The 22,754-nt window shown below is 39.0% G+C and overlaps 1 protein-coding gene across 3 annotated transcripts; it reads right to left on the minus strand.

The window, feature by feature from the left end:
* Nucleotides 1–72: 72 nt before the first annotated feature.
* Nucleotides 73–22,632, minus strand: ANAPC4 (anaphase promoting complex subunit 4). 3 transcript variants are annotated; one of them, XM_080386311.1, is made up of 28 exons: nt 21,665–22,632; nt 20,984–21,089; nt 19,835–19,967; nt 18,567–18,641; nt 18,399–18,425; nt 18,250–18,294; nt 16,472–16,556; nt 15,971–16,081; nt 15,320–15,403; nt 14,983–15,069; nt 14,248–14,312; nt 14,113–14,155; nt 13,934–14,010; nt 13,392–13,492; nt 13,261–13,312; nt 12,919–12,974; nt 11,662–11,708; nt 10,656–10,712; nt 10,439–10,495; nt 9,796–9,889; nt 8,033–8,130; nt 7,473–7,534; nt 7,351–7,389; nt 7,162–7,263; nt 3,984–4,061; nt 3,048–3,218; nt 1,730–1,853; nt 73–1,348 (listed from the first exon to the last, which is right to left on the minus strand). In XM_080386311.1, exons 1-28 carry the CDS (start codon nt 21,770–21,772, stop codon nt 1,133–1,135), a joined length of 2,400 nt encoding a protein of 799 aa, XP_080242437.1. In that variant the 5' UTR covers nt 21,773–22,632; the 3' UTR covers nt 73–1,132. The 3 variants fall into 3 exon arrangements, with proteins under 3 accessions (XP_080242437.1, XP_080242436.1, XP_080242438.1); XM_080386310.1 differs by having other exon boundaries at nt 11,659–11,708; XM_080386312.1 differs by lacking the exon at nt 21,665–22,632 and having other exon boundaries at nt 11,659–11,708; nt 20,965–21,089.
* Between the last annotated feature and the right edge of the window lie 122 nt (nt 22,633–22,754).

Consider the following 22,754-nt stretch of genomic DNA (forward strand, 5'->3'; position numbering starts at 1 on the left):
GTCCCCAAACTTCAGAAGTCCATTTAAAAAAAGTTACTTAAAAACACTGTATTTCAAAAAAAGAGAAAGAGGGTAAGTCTAGTATTTTATTTTTCAAATGACAAATAGCCATTTCAGAAGATTTATTTATTTTTGAAGTACAGAATGGAGCATTTGCAAAAGACCTGGTCCTCTTCACAAATACAAGGTACACTCACTGTTCTGAAGGAAGATCATGCATTTAGCAGCATTGTTCATCAAAGAGCTGAATTTTAAGTCAGTTAAGACTCTGACAGCTAGTAGGGAAGAAAATAGTTTAGATTTTAAACACCATTTCTAGCTTTTACAACTTAGCACTACAACATTCCTACAGCAATGTATTAATTACTAAGCAACATGATTATGCTGAAGTCTATGCATGATACACAATGCCACATCAGAATAAAAAAAAATAATACACTGTGTTGTTAACTTTTCATTATAAAAACAGCAGACAGAAGACACTTTCAGGAACAATCTCACAGAAACTAGGCAGGCTGAGACATGCAAATGTTTGACAAAACATACACACAAGTGTTGCACTGAGGACTAAAGAACTGCATAGACTGAAATACTGCAGTACCGAGGAAGACAGATGTTATCAAAAGAGTTTTTAAAAGTATGTATTTAAGTAACAACTGCTAAGTTTTCTTGCCTAGTCTTCCGCTGATCCACAAGCTTATTGTTGGCCATACACTCTTAGATTTCGGCTCTACAGGAAGCTTCTGTACCCATTACTAGAACATAAACTTGAGGAAGAAAATAATTCGGTCCCGAGTGTCCTTTTCACATACAAATTCATTTTATCTTAGTAACAGTATTAAGGGCTGAGGAGGTTAACTACAAAAATGTCAGTTGGTATTTCTTTTTCTCTTCACTTATAAAAAACTGCACATGGAAAAGTTGTCAAGTAAATTCAGTTCACAGCAAACTGTGTACCAGACAAAAATGGGTCAAATAAACATACTCTAGAACACAGACAGTCTTTGCTGAGAAGCAACACAGATTCTGACCACATCCTACTACAGCTGCTTGAGTCTGTACATGATACATCATCTCAGCAGTCTGAAGTTAAAATTAGAGTCTTGTCCCTTTACCAGTATAAAAGCCTATGTCAAGGATCCAGACTTGATTCATGTTCTTCGGTTTCATCAGGCAGTTCTTCAGCAGATGCACCACACACATTGTCCTGGTTATCTGCAGACTGATTTATCTCAGAAGGTTCCCCAGCTGCAATCTGAGTTGCTTCTTCTTCCTCTTCTTCCTCAACCTCCCCATCGTCCTCCACATCCATCTCAAACACCCTCACGTGACGGAGATTTGAACTTAGCTACCAAGACATTAAGAAGTTTCCGTTAATAAATAAATAAAAGCACCAATACTATTTTAAATGTCACCCAATAGCTTTGAAAATAGCCTTTATCTTTAAAATGGAGGCATCAAGGAAATTACTAACATTTTTAATTGCTCTGCAGTCTGAAAAGTAAAGCAAGTAGTTTAACTTCTGTTAAAAGTTTTCCTATGTTGTGTTATGAGAGAGATACGACTGTATCCTGACACACTTGTAACAGACCACGAGAGAATAATCTCTTAGTTAAAAAAAAAGTTTTCATAAATCTCACTAAATTAGCAGAAACAGGTTATCACTCTCTCCAGTCATAACATGTTTTCTTTAATAGTTTCCAAGCTTGTTCACATATACTATACTTACCACACAGGAAACTTTTCTAATGCCATTTACAGAAACATACTGAGCTTTCATGTTCTCCAGCACTCTCCACTGATTCTCCAAGAAGACAGTACGTGTCAATATCTCACCTCTTTGCTCATCCAGTCTGCACATAGCAAGAAGAAAAGCACAAAGCTAGTATGTAAGAAACAATTCCACTACTAAGAAAAATCTCAGTCAGTCCATTTTTTTACATCTAACTTTTATTATATCATATGCAACAAGCAGATAAACATAAAAATCATAATGCTGCTACAAATATTCTAGAGTGGGGGATCCAACTGTGGAGACACAGCATGGTTCAGCTGAGGAAAAAGATTACAGCAGGTGAAAAGGGAATTGTAAAGCCTGATCTTCCCACAAGGAACAGCCACAGCAGGAGGATGAGGATGGCCTTCCTTCAAACCTCTCTTCTACAAGAAGAGGAGCTTCTGAACAAAGTCCTGGAGGCAATCCCTCCACTTACACAGAAGTTTGGCCTTCATGACCTTTCAAAGATGTATCACTCCACCCCCACTCACAAGGTCTGTATGAGGGAACTCCCTGCCTATCAGCAGCCAGGATTAGTTTGAACTTGCTTTTACTATTTTCTGTTAATTCTTCAATACACAATTTCTTTGTGGCATAAAAAAAAATATTTACAGTTCAGTATGCCCATTTACTTTGGGGTAAAAACATATCTTAAGCAATCTACCAGAGGAGCACAGGGAGAAAAAAGAAAAGCAAGTAAGGCACAGCAACTAAAACATTAGATTCAATAATTACACTGGCCTTTTTTGTGTCTGTCTGTGTGCGCGCGAGTGTGTGTGTGTTCACTTCCCCCAGATGCTCTCCTTTCCCTATGCCAATGCAGACAGGGGCACCAATTCTGATGTTCCACAGCTAAACTGACAATATCTGTTAAGTTTGACTACCAGGGAAAGACGAAGCAGTATCTGTGTATTTTCATTACAAGGTAGAGGTATATGAGCAAATATGCTGAAAACATCCTAAATTCAAGTATTCTTACCAGCAATGTTAGCAATCTCATGAAAAGATTTCTGATACTACAGGATATCTTCAATTTTTCCTGGCATTTCATGAAAGCCATAAACACAGATAGTAAAAATGCAAAACCAACCCCCCAAAAAACACAAAACAAACTGTTTAGGAAGCTTCCATCTCCCCACCCCACTCTACCCAGCACAAAGAGGTTTTGTCTTTAAAATCTTTACACACACACAGCACACGAGTAACTATACACAATTAAAATATGTGCTTAAACTGCTTTTTTCCATACTTGCTCAAAGTTTTTCAGTACCTTTTAGTAGAATCCCAGATTAATTCCCTGTCTTGGTCCTCATCTGTGTATATGGAAGATAAAGGCAACTGAGCCAAGACTCTCTCCTTTCCCTCTTGTTCCACACTCTCCTTCAGAACTACAGTTACAGTTTCATCATCATAAAAGTGTGCATCTAAACAACTGTAGCATCTATAGGAAAATAATTTAGAAAGCATCGAGGAATAAAAGTAAATACAGAACTAAAATATTTTAAAGTTGCACAGCTTTCATGTTAAAAAGTATTCAGGAGTAAACAGTGAGCTTTACTGTTAAATGAATAAAAAGGTCATGCAGCTAAGACACTGAAAGACAGCAATAACCACAGCAGACTCCTGTATCATTCAGGAAAAATGATGTGAAGGAAAGAAAACACCCAAAACTTACTAGCAATCTTGTTATTTTCCATTTCAGGTGAAATGGAAGAAACAGTAAACACAAACACCCAAGAAAATTTAGAAACACAACTGAAGCTACAGAGGGCAATCACATCTGGCCTTTCTGCATGAAAAGGATGAGCTCAGTCTGGCATGCCTTTTAAGATCCCTTCAATCAGGCATGTCAAGTCTCACTCCATCTTAAAGAACATCACAGATATAAGTAAGAGCTGTTTCCAGCTAACTTATTTTCTTGTACATGTGCTAAAGCTCTAGTTTTCAACTAAAGAACTAAAATTTATTTGACCTTGAAGTGCAAAGTAAGTCTCCCACAATCCTGCAGCTTCATGCACCTGTGCCATTTCTTACAGATTGACTCGCTCAGGAACTACAAGCTGGTCCAGCATCTGAAGCAGCAACTTGCAAGATAAAAGCTAAACGATAATGCTTGAGAAGTTAACTTAATGTAAAATAAACACTAGAAAACATGGTTTTCTATTTAGCAATCTGCAGTTCTGGAAGAAAAATCAAATACACTGACCTGGAGTCTGAGCTGTCATTTATACTGTTGTTCAAGAAGCTTCCAAACTCTACCGCAAGAATTCCATTACTGACAGACCTAGAAGAACAGTGATTATTATCTTAGGGACTTAATTTCTTTCCCATTCATAGAGAACCCAAAATCTCTAATGACAACTGTGGTAAGAAATGGTGTAAGGCTATCTAAGCTTAGTACAGTACATGGCTACTTCCCAAAATGGTGTAAATGGTAAGAACTTTTTGATTTCTTCTGCCCCTCAGCAAAACATGACTAATAGAGTCAAATGGGAAACAGTCTGGTTTGTGGGGTACAGCTCTTTGCAGGACTCTTGGCTTAGTTGTTCTAGTCTCAGGTCCATTAAGTTACTTGTTACTCAGATTTACAGAAAACAAGTTCAGACTGTTTTAGGTATCAATGAGGGAAGAAATGGGACAGAAACTACACCACAAGGCTGCAATTTTGTCATCAGCAGCTCTCAACTGGAAACACAAAAGATAGTTTCATCATGTATCTTCTCCAGCAGTAAAACTGCTTTAAAAATTCCCAACCCAACACAATTAATTTTCATCTCAAATTAAAGACCGATTATAAAAAAAAAAAATAATCAGTATTTTACAGAGAGGAGGATTTTTGTCGTTTTCTAAACCCAGGTCATTTCAGTGATGTCACTGACAGAATGCAACTTAAACAGTTCATAGAATGGTTCAGGTTAGAAGGGACCTTAAATATCACCTAGTTCCAACGCCCCTGCCATGGGCAGGGACACCTTCCACTCGACCAGGTTGCTCAAAGCCCCATCCAGCCTGGCCTTGAACACTTCCAGGAATGGGGCATCCACAGCTTCTCCGGGCAACCTGTGCCAGTGCCTCACCGCCCTCACAGTAAAGAATTTCTTCCTAATATCTAGACCAAACCTACCCTCTTTCAGTTTGTCCTTGTCCTGTCACTACAGATCCCACTAAGAAGCCTGTCCCCATCTTTCTTACAAGCCCCCTTCAGGTACTGGAAGGATGCTATAAGGTGTCCCTGGAGCCCTCTCTTCTCCAGGCTGAACAACCCCAACTCTCTCAGCCTGTCTTCATAGGAGCAGTGCTCCAGCCCTCCGATCATCTTTGTGGCCCTCCTCTAGACTGGTTCCAACAGGTCCTTTTTATACTGGGGGCTCCAGAGCTGAATGTGGTACCTGAGATGGGGTCTCACAAGAGCCAAGCAGAGGGGGTGAATCACCTCCCTTGACATGCTGGCCATGCTGCTTTTGATGCAACCCAGGAAACAGTTGGCTTTTTGGGCTGCAAGTGCACACTGCCAGGCAATGTTGAGCTTTTTGTCCACCAGCACCCTCACATTCTCCTCCTCGGGACTGCTCTCAACCCATTCTCTGCCCAGCCTGTATTGATTCTGGGGGTTGCCCTGACCAATGAGCAGGACGTTGTACTTGGCCTTGTTGAATTTCATGAAGTTCACATGGGCCAACCTCTCAAGCCTGTCAAGGTCCCTCTGGACAGCACCCCTCCTTCCAGCATCTGGACCACACCACTCAGCTTGATATTGTTGGCAAATTTGCTGAGGGTGCACTCAATCCCGCTGTCCACATTGCTGACAAAGACGATGAACAACACTGGTCCCGGTATAGATCCCTGATGAACACTACTCGTCACTGGTCTCCACTTGGACATTGAGCCATTGACCGCAACTCTTTGAACGTGACCATCCAGACAATTCCTTATCCACTAAGTGGTCCACCTGTCAAATCCATGTCTCCCCCATACAGGGACAAGGATACCATCTGGGACAGTGTCAAAAGCTTTGCACAAGTCCAGGTAGATGATGTCAGTTGCTCTTCCCTGATCCATCAATGCTGCAGCCCCATCATAGAAAGCCTCCAGATTTGTCAGGCATGATTTGCCCTTAGCGAAGCCATGTTGGCTGTCAGCAATCACCTGCTTATTTTCCATGTGCCTTAAAACAGTTTCCAAGAGGTTCTTCTCCATGATCTTGCCCGGCACAGAGGTAAGCCTGACCAGCCTGTAGTTTCCCAGGTCCCCCTTATTTCTCTTTTAAAAAATGGGGGTTACATTTCCCCTTTTCCAGTTTGTGGGAACTTCACCGGACTGCCACAGCTTCTTAAATATGACGGATGGTGGCTCAGCCACTTCTTCCACCAGTTCCCTCAGGACCTGCAGATACATCAGATCCTACGGACTTAAGCACCTTCAGGTCCCTTAGATGGCCTCCAACCCAATCTTCTCCTGCAACGGGTGGTTCTCCACGCTGCCAGTCTCCACCTTTGCCTTCTGCAACTTGGGCACTGTGGCGGGAGCACCGGCCAGTGAAGACCAAGGTGAAAAAGTCATTGAGTACCTCAGTCTTCTTCATATGCTGGGTAACCAGGTCTCCCATTTCCTTCTGGAGATAGCCCACATTTTCCATAGTCTTCCTTTTATCACCAATGTACCTATAGAAGCTTTTCTTGCTCTCCTTATATATCCCTGGACAGATTTAATTGTTTCAGGGCTTTAGCTTTCCTAACCTGATCCCTGGCTGTTTGGACAGTTTCTCTGTATTCTTCCCAGGCTACCTGTCCTGGCTTCCACCTCCAATTGGCTTCCTTTTTGTGTTTTATTTTGTCCAGGAGCTCCTTGTTCATCCATGCAGGCCTCCTAGCCCATATCAGCACAACTAGGCAGTGACAAACTGTATCTTGGACACAGAAACTCCTGAAGGTACACAAAAATACACCCCAAAGAGATGTATTCTATTTGTTGCACCTGTGAATCCAACTCCCATTTTTCCTTAAAGCATTAAAATTCAGGCTGCAAGGGATTAATCAAAGAATAATATTGACAGTAAGCCAAAGCACTGAAAGCATGATGCCCTGTAATTTTTCACAAGTTTGCACAAGTGAGCAATTCTGTGAGGAACAAAACTAAGGGAGCCTGATTTTTTTCCTAAGCCTAAAACTATCTTGGGTCTTGTGATTAGATTTTCTGAGTCTACTACAACACAAACTCCTGCTGCAGTTCCCTATTGCATTTCTCAATGTCTCCACATTTTTCTCTAATATCCAAGAAAGATCGCATTCATGCTATTCATTCCTTTTTTTCAAATAGATTAAAACTGTAATTGTCTCTACACATGTGCTGAAGCTCTCGAACTACTTTTTTCCTTTGTGTCTTACCTGGAAGTATCAGTATGTCTCCTCAAAATGTATATTTTAGAAACAGAATTTTCTAGTATGGTGAAGAGAACATAATGTATATTGGATGTTTTGTCATTCCACCTGTAATGTAAGGGAAGGAAATGAAAATTTAGATCACGTTTTAATAATTGGTAAATTACATTGAACAAGGAATAGCAACATACTTACAGAAATGGTAGTTTAAATAACTGAGGTGTGGAATCTTCACTGAAAAGGAAAAAACAAACCAGTTTATAAAACGCTACTGTAATTTTGTGCAACTGAGCTCTAGAAATAACTTAAAGAAATACCTTTGAGAAGTTTTATAAAGAGACACGCAGACTGCTTGATGCACTGACTTTCCAATTATATCCTAATAAATACAATAGGCAAAAAATGCAGGCAGTTATTCATAATTATACATGATTTTAAGACAAAAGAAACCTCAAACAAACAAAACCACCTAAGTACATCTGAAAAAAAAAAATCACCAATACTTATGCTGGAATAAACATCCCCAACACAAACACTACTGTCACTTGACACACCTGTTTCATGTTTCTTCATAATATATAGACTAACATATTGTCAGCTAACAGTTATAACACTTGTCAAGTACATAGCACATTCACCAAGCTAATTAACACGAAAAATAGATCACAGTACCGTGGGAACAGAAGACATGAAACAAAAAAATCCCCCTTACACTCTCCCTAGCCAAAGGCAGTGGTGAAGCTGGGCTACATGCTACCCCCTGAGTTGTAAGCACTCAAAGGCAAAGAAAACTTCAGGCCTTACTACGCATGGCTACTATCTTTCAGTTGACTGCTACCCCTAAAAGAAAGTTATCATTTATATAAATTGAACTCACCGCTGGCTTCTGTAAACACTGATCAATGACCTCTTCCATTTGTCTTTTGACAAAATGTAGTGATTTCTCAGGATAGTAGGGAAACAGAAGTGGACTTTCTGTAAACAGATAAAGGTTTATAAAAAATGCTTGATCTCTATAAAAACATACTACACAGTTATTAAAATGACAAATTGGAATGAGTCCAGTGGAGGGTCAAATAAGATGGTCGCAGGGCTAAAGCATATGCTTTATGAGTGGAAGCTGAGGGGGCTGCATTTGTTCAGCCTAGAGAACTGAGGGCTAACAAGGAAGAACCCAGTGGTCTCTTCAGCTGCCTAAAGGAAGCATTACAGAGGACATTATTTTCAAAGCTGCACACAGGGAGAGAAGAATTAACAGTCATAAGCACCAGCAAGGGAAATTCCAATCACATATAAGGAAAAAAGTTTTGACAAGGATTGGTTAGCCACTGGAAAAGGGCAGACATAGAGAACTCAACTGCACAAAGCCTTGAGCAAGCCAGGTTATCTTCAAAATTAGCCCTGTTTTGACTGGATTAGGCGACTGCCTAAATTATTGCCCAATTACAAATTCTAACTCAATTAACTAACTGGATTACAATATGAAATGAGATAAATGAATGAGAAATGGAGGCCTGTCTGCCCCTTCAGCTTTTCTTCACAGCCCGTTCACAATAGCAAAAAGACTGAATTGCATTTACCAAAAAGCTAGAAACACAGTTGTCATAAAATATCTTGTTTAAGCAAAACAATTTCCATGCTTTTTAGAGTAGCTATGAATGAGCTTCAATAGGACTGATTCATTCTTACGAATTTAACTACTTTGGAAGAAGACTTTTAGCTTCTGCGATATATCTCGTTACTTATTTTAAGTACATAACCTGTTTCTTTTCCAACGCTTAGCTGGAAAAATTATAAAAACTACATCAACCAACAAAGCAATGTAAAACACCAATGAAGGCTAGAAGGTATCAATCAAATGACAGAAGCTTTACTTGTCCTATAGTCCCATAAACATCTCAACACTTACCATTAATACTAACAAAACCACTTAAAACCATCTCTACAAACAATTACGAAACTTGGGTAGTAACAGAAATGATCAGTCAACACAATTAAAGTATCAACCATATTTTCCAAGTATGTCTAAAACTACATTTTCTAAATATTACTTTCACAAATGAAAATGCTACAACTTCCCCCCTTTTTATTGAATCAAATAGGCAGAAAAAGGCAGCTACAGCAAATTCTATTAAAAGGCAGCTTATGCTGTAGAAGTTTTACAGTCTACGGTTTCTGAAGTTAAACAAGACTAATTTTCACCATCAGCTTGCTATAGTCTCTTACTTCTTTTTCACCGCTAATGAAAAAATAGTCTCAGACTCCAGTGAAAGAGAACAAGTTAAGACACTTTCCCCCAGGTATGACTTAAGCGTAATTATTACTTCCTTGAACTCAAATCAAGACCTCCTAAAATAGACACCTCCTGGGATTCCTTCCAAGTCAATATTTCTGAGACTGGTACATAAAAAATATAGGAAACTCCTAATACCCAGAAAAAGGTAATTGACTGGGTAAGCAGCTACATAAAAACTGCATAAAATAACATGGCACATTTGTTTTATTCTACTCAGATGAAAACCCACAACTAACACTATAGAAATAACTCTTAAGCATGAAAAAATAGATTACTCTTCTGCATTTGTTACATTCCACATGTATCTTTGATTCACTTTTACTTTTTACTAAAGCACACACAACCTTTAATATGAGTACTGTCTTTAAGAAAGTTAAACCACTGGTTTCCCTCTGTATTAGGTGGTGATACAAGGTCATCATCTTCATCTTTCAAGTACTAGAAAAAGAAATGGACATTTTTAAGATTGCATGTTAAGAATAAGGGACATTAGATTTCACTTCCACATTGCCCCTCACAAGTCTGTTAAAAATTTCTTGTTAATTTAACATGCCCTACTTTTAAAACTAGTTATTCTACCCCTTCTAGAAACATTAAGAGAAATCAGCTATTGTCAAAGATCACATTGATATTTCCATAAAAAAAACATTTTTAAATCAAGTTTCAGCACAAATGTTTTGAAATCCAGTGATTAATGGCATAAAGACAACAAACACATTTCAGTTTTACATTACTATTGCTGGCTGCAAATAAGTTTCACCCTTTACCTAAAAAAACCCAGCATGTGCAAGGTAAAACTATTAGATGAGTTTTTAAACACTCCTTTTCCTGACAGGGTAAAATAACTAAAAGCTCTCCTTTACCATTACTGGAACGTGCAACAGAAAGCAAAAGGGACAGAGAAGAAAGGTGGACACAGCTTTAAAAGCTTCTCCATCTAAGGATTTTCTCATTTGTTCTTTTTCCATTTGTTCCCTAGTTCTTTACCTGACCAACTCTCTCCACATTGAAGTATTTTCCTTTACGATTGTAAAGTTCTGGTGCCTGAAAAAATTATGCAAACAAAACCATTATTTAAACCCAAAGTTAATGAGAAGTAGCGTACAAAAAGATGATTGAATTATTTTTTTACAAGATTTTTTCAGATTCAATTATTGGCAGCAAAATAGTCAGCTGCTGCACTTGACAAACCAATAAAACTAACCTCATTAAAATGTTCAGTAAGAAAATCGGCAACAAACGTGATATCTTTTTGAGTCATCTAAAATGAAAAAGAAAAAAAAAAAAAAAAAAAAAAAAAAAAAAAAGAAGTCAGAAAAGCAAAGGATAAGAAATACATTTCAATGAGCATAGAACACATGTTCTGCAGGCTGAACAAGCACAGCTCCCTCAGCCTGTCCTCACAGGGCAAGTGCTCCAGCCTCCAACTTGCTTGGGAGCCCTCTGCTGAAATCGCTCCAGTTTATTCATGTCTGTCTTGTACAGGAGAGCCCCGAACTGCAGTAAGTGTTCTAGATGAAAGATGATGAGTGCTAAGTAAGGAAGGTAACTACTTCCCTTGACCTCCTAGCCATATTCCTGTTAGTACAGCCCTGGTTACTCTGGGCCACCTTTGTTGCCAGGGCACGCTGCTGGCTCATGCCCAACTTGCACCCACCAACATCCCCAGGTCCACCCCATCAGTATTGCTCCCCAGCCAATTTGGGCCCTGCTGTGCAGTGGGTTACTCTTTCCCGTAACAGAACCTTGCATTTGTCCTTGATGAACTTCAGGAGGTCCCTATCTGTCCATTCCTCCAGCCTACCTATTTCCTTTTGGAAGGCACGTCTGCCCTCAAGCGTATTAACTGGTTCACCCAGTGAGAGGGAGCCTGCAAATCTGATGCAAGTGTATTCCATCTCCTCTACCAGGGCATTGTTAAAGATGTTAAAATCCCATTCCGGTTAACTTAATCCTTTAGGGCATATAAAAAGCTGCTATACACAGAGGTCTCACATTCACATACAATATACTATTAACAAAGAAAACAGAAAAAAAAAAATTAATGTGAGACAGCATATTAGCGTGACTCTGCAGGCATCAACTTTCTCAAAAGAAATGACACAGACTCTATCCTTTAAGTTTTGGAACAAAAATAAACCTTTAATCCTGTGTTCAAGTCAAGCAGAATAGAGAGTATACCACCATTTATTAGAAAATGTTACTACTACCTTGTTCAGCTCTGGGAGCACATGATCTTCTGACATCCTCAACATGGCTGAGGGAGAAATTATACTCTTACTGCATTAATATTAATATGTTCTCCTAATATTCTTAATTTTCCATGGCTATGTAATAAGACATTGCTAATAAAATAGGAAGGATTAATTTGTCAGAAGCAAAACAGTTTGGAATGAAGAATTACGAATTGAGACTAAAATTAAGCCTCACTTGCCCCACTAGTTTAAAATACAGATCGTGGAGAATTTTTATCTTTAATCTTTTCCAACTGCATTGTACCCTGTACAAGACTGAGATAAGATTATTATAAAAAGAGTTCATATGAATTTATTCTTGTGCAAACTAAGAGCAAAAAAAAGATATATATAAAATACATGAATACTCTCATGTCCAGAATAATGTGTTTTAAGAGAACTGCACAGAAGTAATTTTAAATCAGTGAGGCTTAGATAAACAGTTCTCTGTCTAGTTTCAACACAAGCAAACAGAGTCAACAATTAAATAATGAAAGTTCTAACATTATGACAGAGAACTCTGATAGTACTTACTAGTACAAATACAATAATTTTAATTTTTAAAATAGCAGAAAGCAGAACAAACGCTGCATTTCTGGTGCTTTTACAGTATCTGGTAAGACTGCTTACTTTTTTAAAAAAGTTCTAAAGAATCAGTTAAAAATTACAAACCTATTCATAACTACTTTATAAAAACAAGCAGGCTAAAGTAGAGTGTTCTGCTCTTCCTTCTAACGTTTCACCTGCAGCTACACAGCTACAAGTGAAGTTGGGTATTAAGTGCATCTGGACATTCTGAGCCCCTTTACACCTGTGTGTAACCTTACAGGTAACTCAGTCCCCAAAGCATGAAACAGCAAGTGACAGAGTAAAGGAGAGTTAGAGTATACTTCAAATTTGGTGTAAACTAAATGAAGTCCTTTAACTTCTTCAAGTCAAGATCAGCAAACTGCTCATGAAGCAGACAACAGTTTGGAGTAACACTACAGGGTAAGTGTATACAATACCCACTGTACACACACTAAGTTTAATTAAGAACTACCAAATTTATGATCTATGTGTTTAATATTATAATTATTCTTGCCTTATCAACTTTAACCTTTTAAATGTCCAGGAATTTTCTGACAGAAATAAATAGATGGTTATAATTAAGATTTGCTTAATTACTTGCTGACATTTAAACGCTTACAATACAAAACAGATATCAGACCCTTACTATGTTATCAAGCTTACCAACATACAGCCATCGAAAAAATGCTTTGAAGTTTTTCATACTACTGTCGATAACTCTGAGCAAGAAACAAGAAAAGAAATTAACAGATCTAAATGTCACAAGCTGCTCCAGGCTTAAGTCCCATTTTTACTACAGAAAGGTCTACAAGCACTATCAATTTAAAAAATAATGCCAAATGCAACCTTCCAAATAAGACTAGTCTTGGGGTATGTCTATAAGACGCAGTGAGACAAGATAAAAGCTCACCACCAGGAAGAGGAGCCTTGCTTTCCCAACCTCATGCTTCCCCTTTTATATAAGACTTGATAATTGTTTTTTAACTCCCCAGACTTTATACTTACTGAAGCAGCTCATTTGCTTTCAGGATGAAAGAACCAACAGCAGTAATAGCCTCTGCAAAAAGAGCTAACCATTATTATTAAGCTTTCAAAATTGAAATCAAAGTGGGTAAGTGACAAGCACGCTACTCTACCTTCAATTCCAGATGCATCTAATCCCAGAGATTCATACTTTTGTTTCCATAAAGCCATTCCTTTCAATTCACTCAAGTGGTATAACAGTGCCTCAGAGCCACTAGGAAGGCAAAGCAAAGTAATATAATCTTTTACTCACCCTTTGGAAATTCACTGCTTCATTGCACGCTACATTTTTGTCATTTAATGTGCAAAGTGGAGAGCTTTGTAAGGTGGTCTGTCATGTAAGACAAAGCATCACTTTACAGAAAAGCAAATATTGCCCTAATGATTTTAACCACTCCACAAAGTTGGTGCAAACGTTTTGCATATATCCTGCATATATGCAGGCAGTGATATACAGGTGACATATCACGGAGACTGTTCAAAGTACTTCCACAGTTCTCCACTACCCAAAAGTAAAATAGTACATTTTGTCATGACCACAGTCTCTGCTCCCACACACCTACATACAAAGAACCACCAACAAAGCATACTGTCCTTTAGCAAAGCACAAAATATGCCATTTTATCTACAAACCATTGGACATTCTGTGACTTACCTCTGCAAATGACTTATGACCAACTTTTGTATACTGGAATAGGAAGACTCTATAGACTGACCGAGTTTTTTTAAACCCTGTTAAAATAGAAATACAAACATATAATTTTCTGTTAACAGACCAGTGATTAAAAGACATCGAAATAGATTATTCTAATATGTTAAAAGATATTAACATACCTTTACTGTCAGTTGGTTCATTAGTAATGCCTGAAGTTCCAAACTGAAGAGGTGGGGGAGAGAGCCAAATATATGTTCATTTTGTATTTCACTATCAAATGCAAATGCATACTCAGATAAAACAACAATAACTACCTTGCTTTGCCCCATAACAGCAGCTGCATAAACTCATCCTGAACAGAAGTGGTTGTATTCTTTTCCTGTCAGTCAAAATGATTGGAAAAGATTGGTGAAGAGATTAAATCCGGGCTACCAAATAATCTCACAAACACTTCAATTAAAGTGGATTGGAGAACCCGCCCATATCCTTGAATGCTGAAATCAGACTACTAATCACTGAAAATTTTCTAGTATTTTATGCTATTTTCAATTGTATTACCCAGTAAAAATTCTAAGCAGTTTGCCATCACTATATTTGATTCAATTAACCTCTAGCCATGGTCAATGAACACACAATTTAAGCAAATCCATAATGGCTGTTACACATGCTCTGTTGAACTAGGCTGTAAGTTCTGGTGGGCTGTTTCTCAACATTTACATTATTCAGTTTATCAGTGACTGAAGTTCAAAGAGCACAACCTTTAATAGAAAGCAACTGATAATAGCTGTGCAAGCTGAAAACTATCACTTCTGAGTAACTTAGAATAAATAAAAAAAGCTTCACAACACAATCATGCTTCATTGTACTCTGATATCTTCAGCATCAGAAACCTTGACACAATAGCTTCCAGGTTGCCTCTGAACTTCAGAGTTTGTTAGCTGGAGGCATCATGTTTAAACAACATTAAGATATGCAGTATGTTAATGTGAAAAACAGAACTACTGCAAAAAAAAAAAGTTTTCCCAAAAGAATGGTTAATACCACAGTACCTGTACAAACTTTGTTAGTCGTGAGTCCATCTGCATCAATATTTCTTCCCACGCTTCACACATACATGCCAATGACAACTTTATATACTGTAATACAGACATTAGCATTATTCCCTTTTCACTCCCTTCAAAACACGTGAAAGAACTGGATGTTACAATACAAAGGGAAGATACAATGTAGATATTACATAAAACTTATCAAATTCGAAGTTAGGGCTCTACAATAACTTAAAACCAACTTAAGCTTCCCACTAGGAAACCTTTATTTTACTTGCATTAAGAATATCAAAGCCTGTAAGAACTGTGATATTAAAAGGACGTTGTAGCACAACTGTACCTGTAACAGAGTTGAAATGTGAGTAAACTTTCGAGCCATTCGAGTTACCTCAGGTAAGTAACTTGATAATAGACTAGTGTCCAGCTATAATAAATGAAACAAGCAACAGTTAACAGATGATTTGTCTTTTAAATTTTAGATTACATAAACTAAAAGACAGACTGGGAGGACCCACAGAAAAACTGTCATTTCTTATTTCCTTAAGGTTGATTTTAAGAGGGAAATACATTCAATTCAAAGGGGCAATAAATATTTTTATTACATCTATAAAAACTCCTGATAGGGTTCCTTATTTTGGAGTCCTAATAGTAAAAGTTTTAGGGATGACTATTTGGGATAGACTGGATAATCAACAGCATTGCTGTGCCTTCGGGTGCAGAATGAAGAAAATCTGAATAACTGTAACTGTAATTGAATAAATGAATGTTCTATTTAAAATATTTTAAAATAATGCCTCAGATCATCATCATCAGTCTCACCAGTGAGACTGCATGTTAACATGATAAATCCAGAAGCATAATGGGGGTGAATTTGACAAAGACTGGAAATAAGAAGTTTGTTTTTCCTGCAAATAATGGGAAAGCAATAAAGCCACCAGAAAGTAATTAAAAAACCAGGTTTACTGTTAAAGAACGTTTTAAAATTACTTGCCTGAAAATATGTTATCTCTGCTGCACTGTCTGAGGAGTCTTGTATCTCTGTAATAACTGACAGTGATTTCAAATCACTAGACAAACATAGTCCACGACAAGATCCTGCCACCTGAAGGATTCCAGTTGGAAAGTTAATGAAATACTGCATTTCCTCTGAGACGTACTTACTGGTCTAACATATTCACATACAAAGAAGCCTGCAGTCACTGATATGTAAAAACAAAGCGGATTTTTCAGCTGCTGTTCAGGAACAAATGTACTCTTTTCACTGCAGATTAGTGTTGAACTTTGTTCCACTTGAAACAAGATGTTAAAATTGCCAGAGTTAAAATGTCTTTCCAACAGTAACAATACAACTCAAGAGAAACAACTATTCCTTTTGTTTAAATTCAGCAACCCAGTTTCACTTACGTGTAAGTGTACATATGTATTTTTTCACTCAATTCAGCTGTAGTTTGGTACATTATGAAGAAAAAAATATGGAAAAAACAGAACGTACCCCAGTTACTGTAGCAATCTTGAACATTCCGTAAGCATAAATCTCAATAAATCCTGAGCTGCCACCAAGGACAAGAGCATTAAGCCTATAAAAATAAAAGAATGTGTTGATGAGCACACTGAAACCAATTCTAATGCATATAAATATAATTCTTAATACTTAAAATTCATCCCTCTACTAAAGATCCTGTAAAGAACCACTGAACAAAAAGAAACACTGTGCTACTGTCTATGATACAAGAAATTTAAAAACAAAAAAAATATGAGATTGGATTTTATTCATAAGACCTGCCTCTAACATTTACAGAAAGAGTATCAATTACTAAATTAACTGAGAGAATAGGGGGAAAATTATACACTTTAGGCACAGAAGCCCTTCTTCACTAACTCTGTACTTTGTAGAGGAAAAGAGTAACAGTTTCTAGCAAGAGCCCACCTACCAATAGACAGCAAAGCATTCTTACAAAAGTAATTTTGTATTACTAACTACATGCAGAGTAAGTTTGTCAAAGTCACTCAGTGGCACTCCTCAGCAAAACCGCAAAGGCAATAAATGTTTGAAAGGGATGCAGCAGCAAGAAACAGCCACAAGTAACAACAGCACCAGAAACTGAACACCAGTTCAGAGAGTAGGGTCGGGGGCAGGCAGGTCTGCATTTTGCCCATTTATTACAACCAACTTGCTACAGTGACTGGGAAAAAAGCTTCTCTATGACCTCTCCTTTTTTGTCTAAGTTTAAAAAAATTGAACTTTGGACAGGGAGGTTGTCTATTGCTGTCATACATCCATACTTCTTGAACTACACATATTTGCTTACATTGCGGTGAGCAGTAATGCTCTCCAACATGAAAAATGAGAATGTTTTACATGTCCCCTTATAAATACAAGAAAATTAACTGCAATTTCTGCCTGTTACACACCTAAATACATGTTAAAGGAGAATGATTTCATTAAAGTGAAAAGGGAACTTAACTAAATGGTATCTGAAAACCTTTTGGTTTGATTAACTGAATGGATGAAGGAGCACAGAGTCCAGAAAGCTCCTACACCACAGACAGCCACCACATGTGTCTCTAGCAAGGAAGTCCTACTGTAAGTAGAGGTATCAAATCTTAAAAAGGAATAACTTGTAATAGACAGAGGTGAATAAAGAGAATGATTCTCAGTAGTGAGACTGTAAAGAACAGTGGAAGAAAGCGAATGGAAAACCAAGGCATAGATGTTAAGCACTCTCCTCAAAAATGCACCACAAGCACTCTACAAAGCCAGTCTCAGTGTGCTAAACTACACTTTCTCCAGCTGCTCCTCATGTGTTTCCTACTAAGTGATGTTTACTTATTTTAAAGTAGCCCTAATACAGCTGATATCAGAGCTAATTTTAACTTTATCACACTCATGCAAACCCACAGGAATTTCCCATTTATAACAAGCATTCACAAACATTTCCAAGCCAGCTTAAGTAACACATATAACATAGCCTTCAAATGTACCCCAAGAAATCTTTTTCTAAGGGAAAGATATGGCATCAACAGCAGCTGCTAATGAAGTCCCTTATAACCCCCTAAACTGAGGGGGAAAGGGGTAAACTGATACTTTATTTTCCTAATATATTCTTTGAACTTGATCTTTGTACATGACAGACATTCCATATCCTTTCTCCAGGACCCTTAAAAAGAGATTATGTATAACTGAAAAGTAAACCCACTTATCCATTGTTTTATATCTTTAAAAAAAACAACCAACCAAGAAAACCACAACCACCTGCATACAGAATTTACCTTACATCACCCAAAAGCTTCATAATCTCATCTGACTTTTCTTCACTGAAAATACAAAAGATATGATTGGGGGTTATATAGCTTTTCCAAATACTAGAAAACAAAATGAAACAAAAAAAAGAGAGATACACAAGATGACAATTTCTTACCTGAAAATTTTTGCAGTGGTACTGTAACTGAAAACAAAATAATTATTCTCAATAACAATGATCAGATATATAATCCAAAGCATCTGTAGAGCATTAAAGCTGAATAACCAAAACATTGACAACCAACAGCAAACTGTATCTTCTCAAGCTCAATAGCATAATGCTTACTTTTTCGGTAGTGCCGGTAATTTAGGCAAAAGGAGATTTGATTCATCCTCAGCATTATAAAAGGAAGTGAGAACACTGAAAAAGAAGTAATACTGTTTATCATCCCAGCCATAAAAAGCATATACTCAATACACCATGTATATTAAAGTTACAAATATCCAAGGGTAATCCCCTACAGGGCCTTTAATAATTTATCAAATCATCAAATTAATAAAAGAAATCTGAAAAATCTCTTTTTTATTTCCACCGAAGAAGAACATGAAGTTTCTATCTGCTGGCTCAGTAGCTTGCCACCAAATCCCTCATCATCTGTAAGCAGCTATGACTAAGATTTTCTGTTTAAACCCTGTACAGCCCTGAAGTACAACCTACCTGCACCTCAAAAAAGCTAAAGACACATTACAGTGAGAGAAGACTAAATGCAATACCTTAACACCACACCTTAGACATGCCAGAAGGATGAGATTCCTCACAAAAGGATAAATCTACCTCCATCAGGAGAAAAATGCTAGAGTGATTTAAGATGCAGTCATTTTACTATTTTAAGATTGGTGTTTTCTGGAGAGGGGGAAGAATCCCAAAATCAGGCTTACACCACCTCCCTTTTTAAAAGAAATGTCTTATTTAATTATTGTCTGCAATAAGCTGCATATCAGAGGTTTTTGTAAGACCACAAAAATAGGGACCACAATATCCTCCAGCTCACAACTGCTGCTGAGCATTGTCCAGTGCCACAGAGCTTATGATCACTAGGGGCAACCTGACTGTGTGAAGCAGGTACACTCACAATAGAATTGCCCACAGGGTTGGATGGAACACCAAAGGCAGATCGTGAAAGAAGTAAGCACCAAACTAAAGATCATGAAAACACAACTGAAGAAAGATTTCAATACAATACTTATTCTGACTAACAAAACATCTCATTATAATTATTTTAATAAATTAATAGATATTAAAGTAAACAGATCAGAGACAGGCTGTACAAGCTAATATTAGACGAAGCAGTTCTTAAGAAGTGGGCACTCAAGATCATGCTGAAATTTTTGTGTGTAACCTAAAGAACCACAAGACTAAGATATCAGCACTAAAATGTATGAAAAGTGTCTATTTAACAAAAAAGACAATTTTAAGCAAAAAGGTAAAAAAAACCCCACAGCTACCTAATATTATATTATTTTATATGACTGCTTGTAGCATAGTAAGTATAAATTATTAGTAAAGTGGCACTACATAGCCCATAATTTACTTCAAGGGTTTTTTGGACTCACGTGCTTTCCTCAGTTACTTCCATCCAATGCATGTATGTAATAGATGAGTCCACGGAGAAGGAGTGCAAGCTTTCAGGTTTTTCTACATCACACAGAATAATCCGCTTCGTATCAGTAAGGCCAAAAGCCAAAACTAGAGAAAGATGAATAAAATGTATAAATAACCAATGCACAAAACTTTGTACTTTATACTGACCTAGGAAATAATGCGTCTTCGAAGCCAACTACTGCACAGAACTTTGTCTGTTTACAGTCCTTCCAAACCATCTTTTGAAATCTACTTATTAAAGTGAAAATTTGAACTCAAATCATATTTTATGTGATGAATTTAAGTCAAAGGCCTGGTTTCACAATTATGTACCTACATATTGAACTGAACATGCTTTTAACACTTCTAACAACAGTTCTGACAAAGCAGAGCCTTCAGCTTTTGCAAATATGAGGCCAAAATTATACATGAAGAATGTCCACCAGAAAGGTTTGGGTTTTATTACAACAAAATACAATTTAAGAATTGCTAAGCAGGTTCTGCATCACCACCTTCTTAACGTCATTCATCCACAAAAGCGTGTGGCAGGCATAGGTTTCTGTGCTTACTTCCTTGTAATCACACGCAACCAGCTTAAAAAGAAGTTTCTTAAACCCCTCGGACTCCATCATAAAACAATATAGGTAGTTTTCATCCACATGTCATGGAAGAAGGCATTGTTCCCGTTCTCCCACCTCTAATGAGTCAAAAAATTAACTGATTTCCAGCCTAGGTTTATTAAGCTACTAACTTCAATATTATTTCTGTTGACAAGGAAATAAGCTAACATCTTCAGCCAATCCTGATCAGACAGCCTCTCCCAATAAATTGGGTATTTCATACAGAAATATTCTGCTTAGTTCGGAACTTGGGAGTTTTGCTATACCTTGAAAGCAGTATTTTGGACATAAACTCGCCTTGCAAATCTTTCTTGCAATTGCTTTCAACATTTTAAATCTCTCTATTACTTTGAATAAGCCTACATAAAACTAAGCCACACTTTTCTTGAAGCAGCTGACTTGAGAATTTCCTTCACAGGTAAGAGGTATCGGCACCACAACTTGCACTGATTTCCAATGGGATTTTTAATGCACTGTATCACCTCATATACTTGACATTACTTTTGCCATCTGGTCTCCAAGCAAGGGCTGTCACTTCTTTTCCTGTATTTTCATTTGGAGGCAAACTCCACACTCGTTGGAAGTTTGCAAGCCGGTGAAGTAAAACCTACAAACACATTGAAGACAAAAACAATCCACGTTCTCCCATTAGTACCAGCTCGTAAATCAGCTCACGATGTGCTTTTTTAATAACTCCTTTGTCTTAAATTTAGATTCGTTCCTATGACATTTTAGAGAACAGCATACTGTTTACAGCAATACAGAGAAATAAGCTGTTGCCTTGTACAAGCCTGGAAGCCTGTAACCAACAGGGGCTACCCACGCCCCTCCGGCAGAGACAGCCTGAAAGCGCAAGTTTTGTCTTCATGCATGATCACATACAGCGGTTCCAGGAAAAAACATCTGAAAACATATTTAGTTTAACTAAGAAGTTTCACGTGCTTTAGAACGCCATAGAAGCAGACAACGTATTACCAATGAATTTGCTGGAAATTAGAAAGTAAAAACGAAGGAGCAGTAACTATTGAGGAGCTTGATAAAAAATTTGCTGTTCTTGGCTAAGCTTACAAGAATTATGCCACAGATGACAGCATAGGCACCTCGGGGACCGCAGAGCGGAGGCAGCGGCAGCCGCTCTTCCCCCCTCAGAGTCCTCCCCGCCGCCCGCCCGGCCCCACTCACCTCCCCCGCCCGGTTGGCCAGGGCGATGAGGTCCCTCTTGGGGGACCAGGCCATGAAGACGATCTCCTGGGGCAGCTGCTTCTCTCCCACCTGCCGGAAGGCGGGCATGGCGGCGGGCCGCTCCGGCCGAGCGCCGGCCGTGCTCCAAAGGGCTGCCGAGCCGCTCTCCCTCCCACCGGGCGCCTCCTCAGCCCCCAGCGCCGCTCGCCCGCCCTCCGCTCCCGGCTTCCGGAGGCGGAGCTTCCCGCCGCGCCGCCGGCTGGGCCTCGACGGGTGCGGGACCGCCGCGGCTGCCCGCGTCTCAGCGCCCGGCTCGGGGAGGGCGGCGCAGGGCAGCGCGGAGGCGGGTCAGGCTCTTCCCGCTGGGACAAGGCCCCGCCTGCGGACGGGCACGGCCTGTCCCCGGCGGGGGCGGTTCCCTCCCCTCGCTCCCCGCGCGGGGCCGGCGAAACGCCCGCGGCCGGGAGGGCCCGGCGGCAGAGGGGGCGGGGCCCCGGGCTGACGCAGCGCCCTGCGGGGCGCGGCCGCGTCTGGCGGCCGGTGCCGGGGGAAGGCCCTGCCTGGCCTGCCTGCAGCGCAGAGCAACGCCGCTCTAGCTTCGGGTAACGCCACAGGAGGCTATCATCCCCTCCCGCAACGCACACCGGGTTTCGTATGCTTACACCCAGGAATATGCTAGCCCACCTCGGTCAGCAGTGCCAATCCAAAATATTGCATACAATGATTTTTTCTGATACAACACATGCAGGTAGTTTACATTTACACATAAGGTCACTTTTTTTCACTTACAAAGCTTCTGAAATACTTTCTATGGTGCTGTTCTTAGTCTTTTTTCCATTTGGAGGGAAAATTCAAAAAAACCCAAAACCACAGTGTGAGAGGCCTGGGACTAACAGAGCTTGGACCCCTAAGAATCTGTGCCTTGCCTTCCCCTAACTCCCTTCCTCCGAGACCCCCAACACCTGCCGCAAAGCCACAGCATCCACCAGTACCCCGTCTCTCGACAGTACTTAGCCCTAAACTTGAGGCTCCCACTATATCAGACAAATAGCTTATCCTGAACACACAAAATCATTACATTATACAAATA

Source organism: Falco punctatus (genome assembly GCF_963210335.1).
Source record: "Falco punctatus genome assembly, chromosome: 1".
Lineage (NCBI taxonomy): Eukaryota > Metazoa > Chordata > Aves > Falconiformes > Falconidae > Falco > Falco punctatus.

Coding starts and splice junctions, on each gene's coding strand:
- ANAPC4 (XM_080386310.1), bottom strand. CDS start 21,772: ATGCCCGCCTTCCGGCAGGTGGGAGAGAAGCAGCTGCCCCAGGAGATC. Junction 16,557..18,249: donor AAGCTTTTGGGTGATGTAAG/GTAAATTCTGTA, acceptor TTATTTTTATAG/GCTTAATGCTCTTGTCCTTG. Junction 3,219..3,983: donor AATGACAGCTCAGACTCCAG/GTCAGTGTATTT, acceptor ATTTTCCTATAG/ATGCTACAGTTGTTTAGATG.